Genomic DNA, 17,587 nt, shown 5'->3' with positions numbered 1-17,587 from the left:
TGTTCCTTGCCAGCTTTCTGGAAGCAGATAGATCCCCTCCTCCCAGCAGCTTAGCTGAGCTCTGTGGAAGGCCCTGCATGCTGTGCTCAGTGGAGCAGGACCTGCTTGTGGAGCTAAATTTCAGGTTCCCTGTCATCTGCCTGCAGGTGCAGTTTGAGCTGTGAGCAGCCGGCCTTGTGTTTCTGAGGTCTCAGATCAGAAGGAGGTACAAGTTGGTGACTCGTGGAAATAGCCGTGCTGGCTGGTTTTTTGGAGGGAAAGTTTCCAGAGTCTTCTGGAGCTGAGGGCCCAGCCCAGAGACAGTGAGCATCATTACCATTCCCAAGCTATCAGATGTAAACCACCGTCCTTTCAGCAAACTTGTGGTGCAGTTTCCTCTGTATGTGTTCCTGATGTACTACTTACAAAGCCCAGCACGGTCTTCAGAGCCTGTTTCTGGGGAGCATCTGCCTGGGTCTGAGGTACCTGTTTTGAGCTGTACAGGTGTGCAAAGCAGTGGGAGCTTGCCTGGTTGCTGCCATTCCTGTTCTGTGGCTAAATGAAGCCTCTGGGAGCTGTAAATCTGTCACCTTCCCTGAACGCTGCGTTCGTGAGGCAGCTTCTCATTGAGAATTACAAGTCTGTTCAGAGCAGAAGGTGCCACCAGCATCTATTCCTTCCCCCCGCCCCAGGCTTCTGTATTGCAGTGTGGTAATTAATCTGAGCATTGCTGGAGTTTCTGATCTTTCCTAAGGATCATGAGTCAAGTCTCCTTGATATATATGCCACCAGCTCAGAGCTGCTCTCTTCTCTCATGAAATACTATTCTGCTGCCAGCTGTTTTGTCAGATGTTATTCTAGAGGAAAATGTTTTCTTGTGAAAGAAGAGAGGGAACAGGCATGATGGGACTGCTGGGCATGTTCTTATGCTCCCTACTAGCTTTATTAGTTCCTGAAGTGCAGACCCGCTTGAGGTTTTTGAGTGGATCACAGTGAAGCAGAAGGAAACAATTTCCTGCAAATAAAATACACTTATGCTGCAGAATTGGCAGCTGCTCCCAGCCTTGGTTCAGGGATAAACTAAAACCAGATGTTAGAAATGTAACAGGGATGAATATACTGACCAACCCAGCCTCCTAGCCGGCTGAGGTACAGCCTGGCTGTGAGTACCCACTGCTTGCAGGTAAGAGATCTCACCTGAGGATTTATCTACTGGAAGGTATTTTTCTTGCCAAGGTAGATGTGTGTCTGTACTGCATAGTTGGGTTGCAGGTGCTGTTTGTCCCTGGAGAAAGGTTGTGAGAAGTGAACCCCAGGAAAGGGAGAGGTAGAGACTGTCTGTTGGCTTCTGTGGAACTCTCCACAAGATTTTCAAACAGAGAGAAAGCAACGTGTTTGCATCGTTCCTTATCGGCTGGTGTGGAAGGAAGAGGATGACCTTTGTGCCTGAATGCAGCTCTTAGAAGGGGAGTGATGGTGAGGATTCAGTTATACCTCTTCAAGCTGGCTCACAGAGCTGCTGCTGACAGTGATGCTCTGGGCAGTGCCTTTGTCCTGTTTGCCCAGTCAGGCAGGAGTGAAATTTAATTATTATTTATTATTCCAACAGGAGGCAGTGAGGTGACATGGAGCTGCGCTTACTGCTGACGTAACTTTGGAATATAGCACATCTTTAACACTTTGCATGGGGTCTGACCCGCAGCAAACTCTGGCTGGTTATGTATCTGCAGTGTTCCATGCTGTCAGACCATCCGAAGCCAGTGTTTATGTTGCTTCCTCCTTAATAGCTGGGAGGCAGCTGAATGGTGAGAAGGGCTGTGAGAAATAAACAGAGTGAGGAAGAGAATTAATTATCCCAACATATTGCTGGGATTCAAAAAGAAGAGGGTGTTTGGGTGGATGACAAGTATGTTCCTGGTTACATTTGTAAAGATTAAAAATACATAGAACTTATAGATGTATTTAAAAGAGTTTTAACAAGCATTAGTGAGCAAAGAAAATTCTCTGGAGACAGATTATTCTGTAAATGCCAAAGACAGAGTTGCTATCATCCCCTTCAGAAGTCACAGCTAGATGCTGCAGTCGGCCGGATCGTGGGCTGTGCTGGGTAACAGGTCTGAGACTTCATTTATTTCAGTTTAAGTAGGAGGGAGTGAATGTGGAACTATACTGAAGTTTCACTACGGTAATGTTGATTACAGTAAGACCCAGCCACTGTTTTGGCTTGGTCACAGTAAGTGCTGTGCTCATGCAGTGGTAGGTCTGGTCCCTCTACCACAAGTATTAATCTTAAGGAAAATGAGCCTCCAGAAGTGACAGCAGAATGAGGAGACAGAAGGAGGATGATGGCTGTATAGGAAGGCCACATGCTGGTACCATCTGCCTCTCTTTCACACCCTGTGAGGTCTTGTGCTGTGTAGGTCGCTTGGATGGATATGAGAGCTCTTAATATAAGTAAGCACTGTCTGGCATCCCTGAAGCCACTTGAACGGCTTGCTCACTGTGTTACCTCAGCAAAAGCCTGTGAGTTCTTTAGTTCTTTGCAGGAGGCCAGGAGCAGTGCTGCCCTTTGGGAAAAGGGGCATGGTGACTGGCTTTTCAAACTTTCCTTTTTTTTTTTCTTTCTCCAGGAATTTGCTAAGCCAGAAAGATGCGTGAATATACTGAGAAGAAAGAAACATGTGGGACTATCTGTCTCAAGTACCTGCTTTTCATCTTCAACTTTTTTTTCTGGGTAAGAAGAATCAGCCTGCTTCAGAGGCACCTAGATGGCACTGTAGATTTGGTGGCAAAGGCACAGAAGCCTTGGCCTTAGTGAAGTCTTAAGCAAAAAGCTCTGACAGCTGTGGAACCCAGACTTTGTTCCACGGGGTGAAATCCCACTCCTTGGACTTGCCAGCCCGAGCTGCAAAAGTTGTAGTTTGACACTGGGGCCTCTGGCTGTTTATAGGTCTTGTTTCAAAGTATGGAAAATAACTGGATGCCTGAAAACATACTCTGCTTTCTCTTCACCTAGCTAGCATATTCAGGGAGCCTGAGTCCTGGCAGTGGAGGAGGACAGCTGGAGCAAGGATAACAAATCACTCCTTACAGCTTGGTCCACAATAGCACTTCTTCAAGTAGTGCTTTCCACTAAAAACTGACAGATCCCAAAGGGTCAGTGTCCCACGTAGCTTGCACCTCCCCCTGCCTGGCATGCACAGCTTGCCTCCTTAAAGCCCTACCAGAGCATTGCTCTCCATCCCAATGAGATCTCTGGGAGTCCTTCCTTTGGTGTAGATTTCTTTAGTTCAGGTTGCAGTGCTTGAGCACCTTCTGATATCTCAGTCCAATTGCTCTGGAGCTTCACAATATGCTTCACATATTGGATGCCCTCATTTGCTTGCCTCTGTTTTTACCCAGCTGGCTGGCGGGGCTGTGATGGCAGTGGGCGCCTGGACCCTGGCTAAGAAGAGCGACTACATCAGCCTGCTCTCTTCTAGCACATATTCAGCTACTGCTTATATTCTGGTGGTGGCAGGGGTGGTTGTGATGGTTACTGGCATCCTTGGCTGCTGTGCCACCTTCAAGGAGCGTCGGAATTTGCTAAGAGTGGTAAGCTTTCCTTTTTTTTGAGGGGATACTCTTCCTCCCCCTCCCCCCCCCCCCCCGCCCTTGAAGAATGCTGGGAGGGAGGGAAACATCTTTTCTATTGTAGACCAACTCTATTAATTTGTCCTAGGGCAAATACCATCAAATTTTCCGGCTTTTAACAGCACTTTTGTCATAGGTGACAGGGTCTACTGCATTTCATTTCATCAATCCAAAGAATGCATGTACTGCTGCATACCTCAAAAGGACAAAACATAGCTGTAATGTCTGCACCGTGTGTGAGAATGTCTATTTGAAATTGCTCAAAACCAAATTGTGGCTTTTTAATTCCTTCTTTCCTGCCTGTCCCATCTGCTTTTTCTGGAAAATGGGAAGAGAAAATAAAATCTGAGAGACCTGTAAGAAAACTAGCTTTTAATGACACTAACTTTGTACCAAATTAGCATACTTTTTCACAGAATTATCAAAAATAAGAAAATATTAAATGGAAATTTTCTGTAGTGGCAAAAAAAATTAGTTCTGAAGTTCAAGCCATAGAATTTTGATAACGTTCTGCTTTTTTTACACCCTTCCCTATGTTACTTGCTCAGCTTCTGCTTACTCACCTACACCAAAGTGTGTACTAGCCCTGGGGTTTCTATTCTGCTTCCTCTCTTGCAAATCTCCTTTTCAGTTTGGAGTGTGGCAACATTCTTCAGTGCTGAGCTGCAGTAGTGAGCGCAGTGGTTCTTTCAGTGGCTCTTTGCTTTCACAGAAACAAGAAATGATGCTGCAGTAACCCTTGACTAGCTCCTTCAGCTTTGCACATCTTTATTCATGTGACCATCCCTTTTCCCTTTTATAGAGGAGCAGAAGGAGAAGCCGTGAGCTGATGCTTGTACCACTGCTCTGAAGACCTAGTAATTCCTCTGAGAGGCAGAGTAGGGCTAGGAATGGAGAATAAACCCTGGAGGAGAACACAGGGTTTGCTGATGCTTGTTGACTGGGCTCCCGGTCAGTAACAGTCCATTTTGGCCTCTCTTCACTTACTTTCCATGCCAAAGAGATCTCCCTTTGTCTTTTTGCCTCAGCCAAAAGCTACAGATGAAAATCCGGTGGGGTTTTCTTTGTTATTCTGCCACAGAAAACTAATAATTGTGTCTTGGGAACAAAAGGTCACTCTGTCCTTACACCATGCATCCTTTCAGAATGGCTGGCCGTGACAGACCTATTGTCTCTTCTTGCTTGTGCTCTGCTTTGGTTGCCAGTGAGTAATGTACACAAGAACCATGGCTGTGCTTGCCAAGGCCCAGTGAGCCTGCCTGGAGACCTCTGCCAGCTCTGAGCTCAGACAGTGACTCTGACAGCTTCACACTCAGTGCCCCAGGGGCTGTGCCAGCCTGTTCCAGTTTCCCTTGGTACCAGAGGCCCGTGGCAATATGAGAGGGAATGTTGTTACTGGTGCTCCTCTCCCTGGTGCCTCCTTGGTGCTTTTAAAAATTCATGGGCAACTTTGGCTGCTATTTGTAAAAGGTGTTTCTCGTGGTTAGTTTGTTGTTCTGTTGAAGTCTCAGGAGCCTGTGATTTTGTTCGCTGCTTTTCTACTTAATTATGAGTTCTAAGGGCTCATTGCTGGTCCCTCACAGCCATGCTGCTTTTTTGTCATTGCCTGTTTACCTTCCTTGTGAACCTCCTTAGCCAGGTGATTCATTGAGGCTCAGGCAGGAGACATGGCATTTCATCTGCTCTATGAGCAGTGGTGGCTGTGTGTCTGCAGCCTGGTCAGTGTGATGCTGCAGAGCAGCCCCGCTGGCAGAGCTCAGCCGTTAGATGGCAGAGACAGCAGTGCTCTTAAGACCTGTTCAAACTTCAGCTCAGATGCTGAAGCTGCTGCTGTGATCACCAGGAAGACGTTTCAGCAGTATTTACTAGGCAAAACCAATAATGAATGGATTAGGCTTGCTCTCTCTTTGCTGTGTGCTGTGCTGTGTCCCTGCCAGAGCAGTCAGTACGTGATACAAAGCTGCCACTGGGGTGTTCTCTCTATGTCAGGAAGAACCTAGTTAGGATTTATGAACTAGAACAGATCTTCTCCTGTCTCACTTTCAGCTGAATTGCTGAGGTAATTGCCGAGTGGAGCAGAGCACCAGGGACCAAAAACCTGCATGGCCATCCTTACTCAGCTCCTGTATTATACTTCAGTCGAGATGCACTCTCTCTTATACAAAAGTGTGCAAACAGGAGTCTCAGGAAAGAACTTACCACAGTTTTTATCAAAGGACTTTGCTTCTTTAGATGGTGGAAAGATCTCTCCAGAGAGAGATTTGTGTGGTAGGTGGATTGATTCGTTCTTTTGGATTGTTCATAGAAAACACGCTCAGATTTAATGCTTCACTCAGATACTTGAAGCTGAATGGAAGAAATCTGGACCCTCTCTGTCTGAAGGACACACCGTGCAATCCTGACTCTCACTTGAGCCACTGTAGGAATAAATCTTGCTCTGAGCCCATCCACATTCCCAGGCATGTCTCTTACAGGCCTTTGGGTGATCCCACGTTTCTTACTGGTTTCCCAGCTTCTTGGGAAGTGAGTAGAGCATGTCCCTGCTGCTCCATGCAGAGCTGCCATGCTTCTCGTTTCCTTACAAAGGTCTGTTCTGAAAGACCAGCAGCTCCTGGTGAAGAGCAGGGAAAGCAGTCCTGTGCTCTGTGTTTGTCTCCAGAGCAAAAGTTGCCACTCCCCTATGACAGCATGATGTGGTATAATAGATACTCAAAAAGGGGCCCTGAGGGGGAGATGAAGCCAAGATAAGAATAATGATGCAGACTATCAGCAGAGACAGGTTGGGTGCTTGGGTGGCAGATGCACTGACCTCACTTACAAGGGTTAACAGGGACCTCGTGACTCACATTCTCTAAGCTGGATATGTGTTTGTTCGTATCCACAGTAAGCCAGCATGAGCTGAGCTGCGGTGACACAACTCAGCTCCACCTGAATGCCACTGACATGACGACACTGAGCAGGGAAGAATAAATAAAAGCTTTGCAGTTCGTTGGTTGTTCCCAGCATCCTGCCACCCTCCTTCTCCTTCTCCAGCAGAGAGATGATGTCAGGGCAGTAGGGCATAACTAGGTCCCAACAAAAGAAAGCCATTCTTTGTATCAGAGTACTCCAATCCTTTCTTGCCCCCTTTCAACCTTCTGTTAGCTATCCCCTTCTCTGCTGAGTGACTCACTGCTGTGGTATGAATGGGTACCTTGTACAAGAGCATGCAGAGACTTTCGGTGTGGGGCTGGTGAGAGAAAGCCTGAGATTGTGTGCTCAGATTAAAGCCTGGCCTGCAGATAAAACCCAGCTGGCCATCCTTCGCAGCTGCTGTATCCCAGAAGGAGTGAAAGAGGAAACCTGAGTTGCATTTGTGTCTGTGTTGTTTAATTCCTGTGAAGTTAGCTCAGAAATACCTGTGTCTACCAGCCAAGGAGGGTTGTGCAGTGCAGAGAGTAACCCTTCTGTAACAGACACTTGCTTGTGTCCAGGGCTTCACTGTCCTCCTACGTGCTGAGGGGAGAGATGGTTTCATGGCTAGCCACGCTTTTAGGGAGCTGTTTGCTTCAACCCTTGGGAATAGCCATGTTCTGAGCTTGAGTAAAACAGAAAGTGAGAGATGATGTGTTAGTTCTGTCCTAAGCAGGACAAGTCTTACAGGAACTTTGCACAGGGTCATTGTCATAGCTGAAACTAGTGCCACTTTGGTGTCACCTACAAAAAGATGAAGTTACTAGCAGTCGTAGAACAGCCTGGATCTATTAAGGAACTGCCTTTTTCTTTTCATCTAAAATCTGTCACTTCAGTAGTGCACTACAGACAGTGGCTGAGTCCCACATAAGTCCCTGGGAATGTAAATCCAGGTCTTAAACTTATGGTTAATTGGTCTTCTATGTCCTTGGTGAAATGGACCCTTTGTTGGTTTATTGAATCGTTGTTATAACATACGTTTCTCCTTAGTAACTTTGTGAAATGCCCTTAACAATATGAAAACAAGCAAATGTTTCAAAATTATTTTGTAATTATGTCAGAAGCAGATATTTTCTATGATACTGAATGTATTCATCAGGTTATCTGGCAACCACTCTCTTCTGTCTAGTGATCTTATCTTAGCTGCCTGCACTTTTCCATTCTCTGTATCCCTCTGGCTGTTTGAGTTAAACTCACACTTGCTTCTGCTTGTCTTCAGTTATCAAGCATGTTTGGTTTTTTTTGTTTTGTTTTTGTTTTTTGACCTGTGAGATTGTTCCCTTTCTATCCTATTGAGGTCCTAATCCCAGCTCTTGCCTTTGAAATCTGCAGAAAACCATCAGCAAAGACGGTGTCATGCATTTTACTAGCTAGTGATAAGCCAGCTCCAAGCTTCTGTTCTAACATCCTATTTTTTCCCATTCTTTTACAGTATTTCATATTGTTGCTGTGCATCTTTCTCCTGGAGATCATTGCTGGAATCCTGGCCTATATCTACTACCAGCAGGTGAGTGGACAGCAGTCCTAGAGACTCTAACCAGGGAGAGAAAACAGATGATCATCATCTCATTTCTCTGACCAGAATTGGGCTTTGAAGGTCTGGGACTGAGTGTCTGATTGGGATTCATCTTTCTACATGTCTATACTGTGACAAAAGACCTTAGGTTATCCACTACTTTTGACAAAGCATTAGTGGTTACACTTGGGAGGCTGTTGAGCCTTGCTGCTCAGCTCCTTCTTGTGGTTCACCTCTGCAAACTGCAGAGCCTTGTAGAAGACAACTGTTAAGGCTGTGTAGAACTCCTAATACTCTTTAAGTCACACTGCAAGCAACTGAAATGACATCAGTGCTACCTGGTCTATTCCGGACATAGGAGTGATCCTGCTGCATCTAGCAAGGTAGCTGCCACACTCCAGAACTTGCAAAGGTGGTCCAGCTGATAGGTCCTTTCAGGTCATTATGTTTTTGAGGTCTTTACTTAAGCAGCGTAGCTGAGGGTAACAGCATGGACTCCCAACAGCTGCAGTTCTAAGTTGGCACTTCTTGCAGTGCAGAGAACAGAGGCTTAAATCATCGCTTTGTTTTCAAAGGACGTTTAGCCACCAGAACACAAACAGCCTGGGATATTGCTCTCAAGTCTGGAAATTGATTGGAAAGGGTGAATTAGAATTGCTGTCGAGTGCCTGTCTGAAGAGCAGCTGGATGTCCCATCCCATCATGTTGGCTTCACTGTTAGGATTCCTTGCCACCCCTTTCTATTTTGAGACTTCTGTGCTTTGCACTTCCAGGATGGGCACTGGCAGTTTGTGAGGAGTCATAGTGTTGTGAGTTCATTTGCTTGGTAGGAGCCAAGAGGGGTCAGTGAAATGAGTGCATATATTGAACTGGGAAAGGTCAATCCTAGGAGCGTGGCAGAAAGCCTGGGTCCATCTGTGCAAAGTCACTAGGCTCATGTATGACAATGGATGAAAAGGAGCTGATCCTTAGGGTAGTGCAAGGGATGACACATTGTGAGCTGTGTCCTTGAGTGCTTTAAATCACTCAAGGGCACTCTGATGGGTAGCTTCACTTTCCCCTTGCCCTGTGGCTGACAAATACCTCTTCTTTGCTAGTTGCGGGCTGCTCGCTGTGTTTGCCACTGTTTTTATTTCAGCCCTTGCTTTTGGTATGTAAGGCTTGTGTGTCTAAACTCCCTTTCTTTTGTTGTCTTTGTTCCATGCTGCAGTTCTTCCCTGTGAGCCTGCAGGTAACTGCTTTTCTCCCAAGTACTAATTCTGCTAATGGATTCTCCTCTTTGTTTGCCTCTGATGCCTTCCAGCTGCTGAACCTTTTGCTTTCTCTTTATTACATTAAGTCCTTTGCACTTCTGTAGAGCTTCCCAGCCCAGGATCTCAAAGCATTTTTCAGATATTTATGAATGAAGCCTCTTAACCAATTCTGTGAGGTAGGTATTGTCCCCACTTAACACACGGGGTTGGGAAAAAAAGTGTAGTAAAAGGAAAATAAACTGCAGATTGTATTTTGCCCAGTGCAGCGTAACGAGATGTTTGACCTCTCATTTACTGCTTACTGTACAGAATAAAAGGTATATAGAGAAGCTATCTCTACAGCTATCTCTACTGATGTGTAAGAGGAATTTAGCTAGATTAAGAGCTTCCACAGAAAGAAATATTTGAATCCAATCACCTGAACCTACCAGTGGTTTATGATAGCATTTTCAGAAATGATGAACTTACAAAATCAGACTTTATCTCTGTGGCTTTACAAATTTGTCACTGTTATCAAGAAATGCCATGGAGTAATCTTGCAATCACACTCTTCATCCCCTCTCTGGCATCCTTTTTGCTGTCATTTCAAGAGCTATTCAGACTATGCGACCTCAGTCCAGCGTGCCCGGGCCTCTCATTTCTTCCTGCTCCTGGGCAGACTGATTGTGTTTTAGTATTTTGCCATAGGATTCAGGGACAGAAGACTGCATGTGGTCTCATGGCATATTCATATTCAGGCAGACACAATTTTGTATCATGTTTAGATGCAAACATGTATTGGCAATCTCTTACATATTTGAGGTGAGGACCCGTATGGTGATGTGTTGCACAGACCGAAATTTAGCTCAGAATCACCTCATTCTGGTTACAGAAGTGGAAACATGTTCTTTAATCAGCTGGAAATAAGCTTGCCTGCTTCCTGGAAGCCATTCCAGCTTTGGAAGATGACTTGAAGGAAGCTGTAGCTTCCACTTTCTGGCTTTGTTTTCTCTTGGAGCAGTAGCAGTGAAATTTATGCAGGGCCCTGGGTCGCCTCAGGGGAGGTGAGTCTGCCTCGTGGTTTTATCCCACTTGTCTCTTCTGTTCAGCTGAGCACGGAGCTGAAGGAAAATCTGAAGAACACCATGACTGAGAAGTACCGCAAAGAGGGAGAAGAGAGAGTGACCAGTGCAGTGGACAAACTGCAGCAGGAGGTGGGTGTTGCTGGAGATGTGATTGCACAGTACAAGAAGTGATGCGAGCTCTTGTCATCTGACATACAGATTGCTTCTTCTGAGTCAAAGCAGGTTGGGTGGCGTGCAGGGTCTTGGCCATGCTACCAGCGGAATGGCATGGAATGTTCTCTGAATTGGATCCCCAGAAGGATTAGGTAAACAACATCTAAATTGCTCCTGGAGTGAACTGGAGTGCCGAGTCACTCTGACAGCTGTTTCTACTTACCACATGAAAGCTCTGCAGAAATTGCTGACATTTTTCATTTAGCTTCTCAGTACCCTAGAGAGCAAGATGTAATGAAAGATCCTGCTGCTACTGTGAGCTGTGTCAGGCCCTGGGGTGGTTCAGGTATGGGCTGTCGCAGTTCTGACAGGCTTTTCCACAGAATGGACCTTTGTGCACAGGATGGGTCCAGCAGTTTCAAAGCACACAGCCTGCTATGCACATAATGCCCTGTTGCCAGGTGCATATGCGATAGTAACCGGTAATTATACCCACCCTGTTAGTGCTCTCTGGTCAGGTGATTAAGAGCTGAGGCAGCTGCAGATGCACTCTAGCTACAGTCCATCTCAGCAGTAACAGAAGTCACAGCTGCTGAAAATTGGATGAAGCTGATAATTAATCACCAGCGTTAAAACAGAGCTCACTAATAATTACAGTAGTCAAAAAATCTAGGCTAGCGAGATTGCTGGTGCCTCTCAACAAAGGAGAGCAAAGCCCAGAGCTTGATATGGGGAGGCTGGAGGGAGAAGGAAGCTGCAGTGTTCGCAGGCTCAGCTTTGCTCTGTGTGTTTGCAGTTCAAGTGCTGTGGGAGCAACAACTACACAGACTGGGCTGACAGTATGTGGATCAAATCTCCAGAGGCGAGTGGACGGAAAGTTCCTGACAGCTGCTGTAAGACAATAACCGTCCTGTGTGGCCGAAGGGACCATCCTTCCAACATCTACAAGGAGGTAAAGACCAAAAGGGCTCCAGAGCCTCTTGTCACTAAGTTTATCAGGGAGGTGGGTGGGAAGTGAGGATTTGGGGTTGGCACTTTGTGTCTCTAGCTGAGTGTTGAGCCTTCTAGGCTACATTTAAAAAGATTCAGGGAAGAGGGGGAAAAAAAAGAGGAGTCAGAGTGTCTGGGCTGCTATTACAGAAGCATGTATTCGTGGCTACCTCAGTACTATAACCAGCACTCAGTGAGTACAGTATGGGAGTAGTCCTCTGCAAAGGAGTGGCTGTGGATTAGACAAGGAAAGTACTTCAAATCTGTCTCAGGGCTGTTATTGGCATCTTCAGGGAACCTGATATGTAGAAAAGGATTATAAAGGCAGTAAAGAAGAGACTTCAGGAACTGAGGAAAGAAGCAGGGATATGTTCTGCACCATTTTATTTGCTATAGAGGAAAAATAATAAGTTGTATTTGTTATTGCGGCATATGTCGGTGATGAGGGAGTGGGAGATGTTGCTTCTGGCAGAAGACTTTGGTTTGAGCCCTGCATCCCCACCTTCCTGTTATTGCACTTAGTGAGGAGCAAATGGAGATACAGTCAAGGATCGGAACTGACAGATTTGACCTCCAGCATGAGGAAACAGGATATGGGGCTCTGTAGCAGACAAATTAGGCCAGTTCCAGAGAAGTGCAGTTAGGGGTGAAAAGAGGCTGGAGCTGAGCTGGTAGAAGGGTTTGTTTCACTTCCCGAAGAAGCAAATTGAATCCCAGAGTAGCTGAGTAAATAGGCAGGTAGTTCTCAGACCTTTTATTCATCTTGCTGAATGAAACTGGTAGAATTTCTTGTGTTTTTGTTTTCGTACCCTTCAGTCCTATGACTTGGCTTTAACTTGCTCACCATAAATCTCTCTGTGAGTTAGTGTAGACTGTTTTCTCGTCAGTGCAACTTGTGCCTTGGCTGGCTGTACTGAGGCATGGGAGCAGCAGCTGGAGCCTTTTCCTTGTCTCTACCCCGCCAGGTGCAAAGATGAAGTCCAGTCTTTCTGCTCTACTAAAGCTCCACTTTATTATGTCCAGCTGCTTGGCTGGGTTATGGTCTCCTGAAAGAAGACTTTCCCATAAGATCTGTTATCTTCCAAGGGCTGTTGAGATGTCTCTGAGTGTGGAAACCTGCAAGTGTGTGAGGGCAGAGCTGGCTCTCCCCAGCCTCACTCAGTGCTGTGTGAAACTAGAGTTACTGCCCAGCTGGGTTACTGAGGAAGGCCCTATGGGCTGCCAAGTGCACAGTGTTAGCTCTAGAGTATAAAAAGCTGCCAGAGGCTGTGTAGATCTACATTTAGACACTGTTTCTCGTGATACGACATGTAAGTCAGAGTTCAGAACAGATTTTAGTGGCTTTGAGGAAGAAGAACCTAGAAGAGGGTCAGATCAGGACACGGGAGCAATTGTTTCGCACTGGGGCAGCTGGAGCTTACTCTCAAACCTAATTCAGGCATGGGAAAAGTGAGGCCTTTGCCATTCCTCCCTGGAGAGGTGCATGCTCACTCATTCCCTCTGCCTGGGTACATGTAGGTGTCTGTGTTCACTGTAGACTCCTGGGGCTGTAGGGCCCCAGCACCCTTGGGGCACTGTTGCAGCCTACGCAGCAAATCCCCCTGATGTTACCATGGAAAACCTGCCTCACTAGTTGAAACAGTTTAATTATTTAAAGAGAACTCTTCCAAAATAATCAGAGAATTCTCTTACTGTTTTATTTTTGCAATATGGCAACAAAAACACAGGCCTGAAACTAGGAGCTTATGCTGCCAGCCAAGGATGCAAGTGAAAGGCAGAGGTAGGCAGTGCCTGGCTTTTCAGGTCCACATTAAAACCCATAAATAACTGTGGAAGGAATTTGCTTTCAAAGGGCTCCTCTTGTGTTAGAGGTCTTGATGTTGCATTTCCTTGGCATTTTGTCCTGACAGGAGCAAACAGTCTCTCCAGGCATATGCTAAGCCCTCCTCCACATACCTCCGAGGAAAATGAGCTGTCCTTTCTCTGTAATGTGCTGTGTTCTTCTGTACTTCTTCAGCCACCTTAGGTTTGTTCAGCAATTCCTGAGACGTACAGGAACAGTATGGACTTAAAAGAATCTATGTAGCTTTTCCAGCACTGTTGCAAGGAGAGGATGCTCACAGACACTGCTTTTTATTGGGATGCTTTCAAGGGTTACAACTGCTGTCTTAAAGTGAGACACAAGAAGTTAAAATGAAGGTGACTTTCCCTGTCTCCTCTCTCTCCCCCTGCAGAATGGTTGCATTACCAAGCTGGAAAACTTCATTCAAGAACATCTGAAAATTATTGGCATAGTTGGGATCAGCATTGCTTGTGTGCAGGTATTGTGTGGAATTGTGTGGAATCTTGGGCTTGCTGGGCAGAAGCTCAAGCAAGCCAAGAGCTAAGGGATGGAAAAATTGGTATTTCATGCTTTTCCTTGCCTGGAAGAGAGAAATTGTCAGGTAAAGGAAAGGGACTTCAGTGACCTTGATCCACTAACTCTTCTATGATTCTATGAACTCCAGAGCTAGTGCCCCTTCTGTCGGGTTGTAAGATTTCATTTCTGGTGAAAGAAAGACCCTTTTCTGCTCAGACAGGTTTCTGCAGCCAGGGATGTGAGAAATGAGGTGCGGCTGTGGCTGCTGGTTTGGCAGCCTGAGAGAGACCTCTGGTGGGGATGTGCCAGGATTGCCTGTGCTGCCAAAGAGCTGGTTTGGAGGAGTTTCCCATCGCAGTTCACTAGCTCATTCTTTTTACATTCAGAGTTTCTGAACTGGATCTGTCATATTGAGGAACAGCCCTGTGGGTCGGCAAGCGTTTAAGGAAGGTCTGAAGATTAAAGGGATAGGATGTGGATGCTCCTACACCGTTGTAGGGGGAAGGACAGCCAGAATAATCTTTACTTCCAGATGCTGATATCTCTGGGAGTTGTTCATTTTTCCTTTTGTCCTGGCATACAGCCAAATTACATTCTAGAGAAGTTGATAGTGATTATTTATGAAGATTAGCACAGATTATGTTCTCTCACACTCCTTGCAAGCTGGAGTGCTGTATCTCCAGGCCGGAGCTGGTTGCCACTCTGATCTGGGTCCAAACTGCTAGTTTGCAGGCTGCTACCTCCACTGCATCCATTCCGTTTTTTTCATGCATTTCTCTCTTCTCTTTCTACCCTGTAGATCTTCGGGATGATTTTCACTTGTTGCTTGTACAGGAGTTTGAAGCAGGAGCCGTATTAATAGCTGTGGGAACTCTGTCAGCTCCCCCTCTGCCACTTCCCTTAGTGCCTGCCAACCTCACCACCCTCCACCACCACCACAGAAGTGTCTGCAAGCTGAGGACTTCGCTCTAATTAAATGCCTTACCTGCCCCTTTTGAGGAAAGTCACCCTCCTTGTTGTGCACAAGGCAGCCAGGAATTCAGCAGGTCCTCTTCATTGTCAAGAAACAGAAGAGTTGTGGATCTTCTGCTAGAAGCTTTAGCAAAACAGTCCCTTGATGTAACTATGAAGCAAGATTTATCTAGGGCCATTTCTCTTGGGGCTCTTCCTGAGCCAACGTGAAGGTATTGGGGTGCTACTCAGGAACCACAGTTTGCTTTCTGAGAAGTGGCTCAGCAGAGCTGGGCACTGACTGTGAGGACAGATGATGTTTCTGCGCTGAGCTGGAACCAAATCTGAGTCTCTCAGACACAGAAGATTTGTCATTCTCCCCCCAGCCCGTGCACTGATGTCCTAACACAGCTGTTCTCCACCTGAGAAGATGCATGTCTGGTTGCGTGGGGCAGGAATTGCACCCTGTGCTGATCAGGAGCACAACTTGGGACTGTTGAAATCCTGTTGCGGCTCTAATGTTGTCAAGATCTGGGTGGGTGCCTTAGTATTTCTCAGCAATCCTTCCTCCTCTTCCTTGAAGCTTCCCTGCAACACAGTGCCATTAGGAGCCACAAGAAGCCTTTTGCCGCCTAGCAATTCTAGAGCCAAAGACATTGGACTGCTTTCTAATTCTTTTGGGTCTAGTGTTTTTCAGTTAGTGGCTTCCGGTGTGAATGAGAAAGCTCAAAGAGTTGTTTCCTGCGTGTCCCCTGCTGTGGTTTGGCAAAGAGCTGGTCTGTCAGTGGAGCTGATATATCATGCTACACTTTGGCCTGTTTGGTTAGTGGAAATGCCTCATCACATTTCTTACATGTTGAGAGACACCCTGGGCTTGATGCTCTAATTAAAACCTCCGCGCTTGCCTCTCTTGGGTGGAAAATGAATATATACAAATGTTGGATCAGCCTCCAAAGAGCTCATTAATCAGCTGAGGGTTTTCTGGCTTTAATGAGATCTGGAAGCCCACTTTCCAGACTGTCCCAGCAGTAAACAGTAGAGTCGGCTTCCCCTCGGTTGCTCCAGTGTATTTGGTAAATTGGTAGTGCTGGCTTTAACTGGCTGTTTAATTAAATAGATTTAATTAAATGTTATCTCTGCACTGGGATCCTGGTTACATACAGGGCTTAAATGCGACTGCTGCCATGGAATTGGTGCCACTGTTATGCCAACAAGGTCTTAGCCTGGATTTGTAGGACCTTGGGAGCCTCAGCTGTCCTGAGGGAATTGATAGTTTTCTTCCTAATCATCCTGGAAAGGGTGCTCATCAAGAAGTCTGCTTGGTAGAGCAGAATTATCTTGTTTTCACTTTCCTGACATGCTTTGTGCACCCATGGAGCAGAAAGAGCTGTAGGGATTTGGGGTTTCTAAGCAGTGAAGATAACGCCCTTCTATAAGCCAGGCAATTTACTCACCGTCTTGTCCTTTTGGTGGTGCCCCATCCCTTGGCAGCACGCATCAGCAAAATCACCCAGAGCCCTGAAGGGTCTCACAGCTCTGTGGGGGGGTTTGATTCACAGAGCAATCCTGGACTGGTCCCTCAGAGGAGGCTGAAGGGTGACAAGTTAAAATTCAGAGCAGGTAAATCTGAAACTCCCCCATCAGCAGGAGCACCGTGAAATAATCCCTAACACTAATGCAAAAAGAGGTGGAGGAACTGAGGTGTATCCGTTGTGCTACAGCAATAGGAAAGAGGGAAGAGAAATCTAAATTATTGTGTAATGATCTAAAGGAGAAATCTCTAAATTATTTCTTGGTTTATATTCAAGTTCCTGACAAGTACTGACTACTAACTGAGGAAAAATACTGAGCACGTTGCTTGAAGCAGTATTTCTAGTTTCTTACACGTATCTTCTTAGTTGCCTTTGCCTGTTTCCTTGAAGTGCATTGTGCAGGGCTGGGAGAGGCCAGGAAGGATGAGATATGAACAGAGCTGGCTTGTGTCCATTGAGTTGTTTTATACTTTTTCCTCTGTATAATAATATTCATTGCTTTTTTTATTGTATTTTAACTCAATTTAAGTTGCTGGCCAATAGAAAAATAAAGCTCTGTACTTATTCTGTGTAGCAGAACCAAAGGGTAACGTGAACCGTGTGTGTTATGTGGGTTCCTCAGCAGGGGAAGCAGCATCCTGCCCTGCAGGAAGAATGGGGCTGTGCTGGGCGTTTGCTCTACACAATGTGCTGTAGTCATATCCTCCTTGCATGACGGACATGTGAAGAAGGCAGCAGGCCTGCCCTTTGTTATTCTTTCTGATACGAGGCTGAAAATAGCTCATTCCGAATGTGAAATATGCCCATATTCAGCCAGATGGAGGTGCCTGCAGCTGATGGGCACGGCCACTCGGTGGCTCTCAGGATTCATCTTGCTGTTAATTCAGCTCCTGCAATTCCGCTCTAATTCCAGCCGCTTCAGAGAGCAGCAAAGCTGTGGTGTCACCAAGCCTTGTGCCATTGACCGTCCTGCCTTCATACTCCAGGCTTCAGCCTTTTCACTGCCATCCCTGGCAGCCAAGCAAAGAACCACAGAATGTGCTCAGCCAGAAGCAGGAGCCACTGAAGATAACGCCGAAGGGTGAACATCGTGGGCACACGAGGAGCATTAGGAAGGGCTGCTGCAGCGTTCTTTCACCGAGCAATTGCTTAAAAGCCATTTCTTGCATTCTTTCCTGAATTGGCTTCTGCAGTGTCAGTGAGGG

The 17,587-nt window shown here is 46.2% G+C and overlaps 1 protein-coding gene across 4 annotated transcripts in view; it reads left to right on the top strand.

Moving 5' to 3' along the window:
- CD151 (CD151 molecule (Raph blood group)) overlaps window positions 1-16,966 on the top strand; it is a 31,814-nt gene extending 14,848 nt beyond the window's left edge. For all 4 annotated transcript variants that reach the window (XM_040700870.2, XM_040700869.2, NM_001006472.2 and 1 more), the window contains exons 3-9: window positions 2,610-2,713; window positions 3,382-3,573; window positions 7,997-8,071; window positions 10,422-10,526; window positions 11,347-11,502; window positions 13,775-13,861; window positions 14,699-16,966. In XM_040700870.2, coding sequence (XP_040556804.1) covers window positions 2,630-2,713; window positions 3,382-3,573; window positions 7,997-8,071; window positions 10,422-10,526; window positions 11,347-11,502; window positions 13,775-13,861; window positions 14,699-14,758 — 759 coding nt within the window. In that variant the 5' untranslated portion in view covers window positions 2,610-2,629 and the 3' untranslated portion in view covers window positions 14,759-16,966. The remainder of the gene's footprint in view (window positions 1-2,609; window positions 2,714-3,381; window positions 3,574-7,996; window positions 8,072-10,421; window positions 10,527-11,346; window positions 11,503-13,774; window positions 13,862-14,698) is intronic.
- The last annotated feature ends 621 nt before the right edge of the window (window positions 16,967-17,587 follow it).

This window comes from Gallus gallus, chromosome 5, assembly GCF_016699485.2.
Source record: "Gallus gallus isolate bGalGal1 chromosome 5, bGalGal1.mat.broiler.GRCg7b, whole genome shotgun sequence".
Taxonomy (NCBI): domain Eukaryota; kingdom Metazoa; phylum Chordata; class Aves; order Galliformes; family Phasianidae; genus Gallus; species Gallus gallus.
The sequence above is the reverse complement of the archived record's forward strand: the minus strand, read 5'-3'. Positions and strand labels throughout refer to the sequence as shown.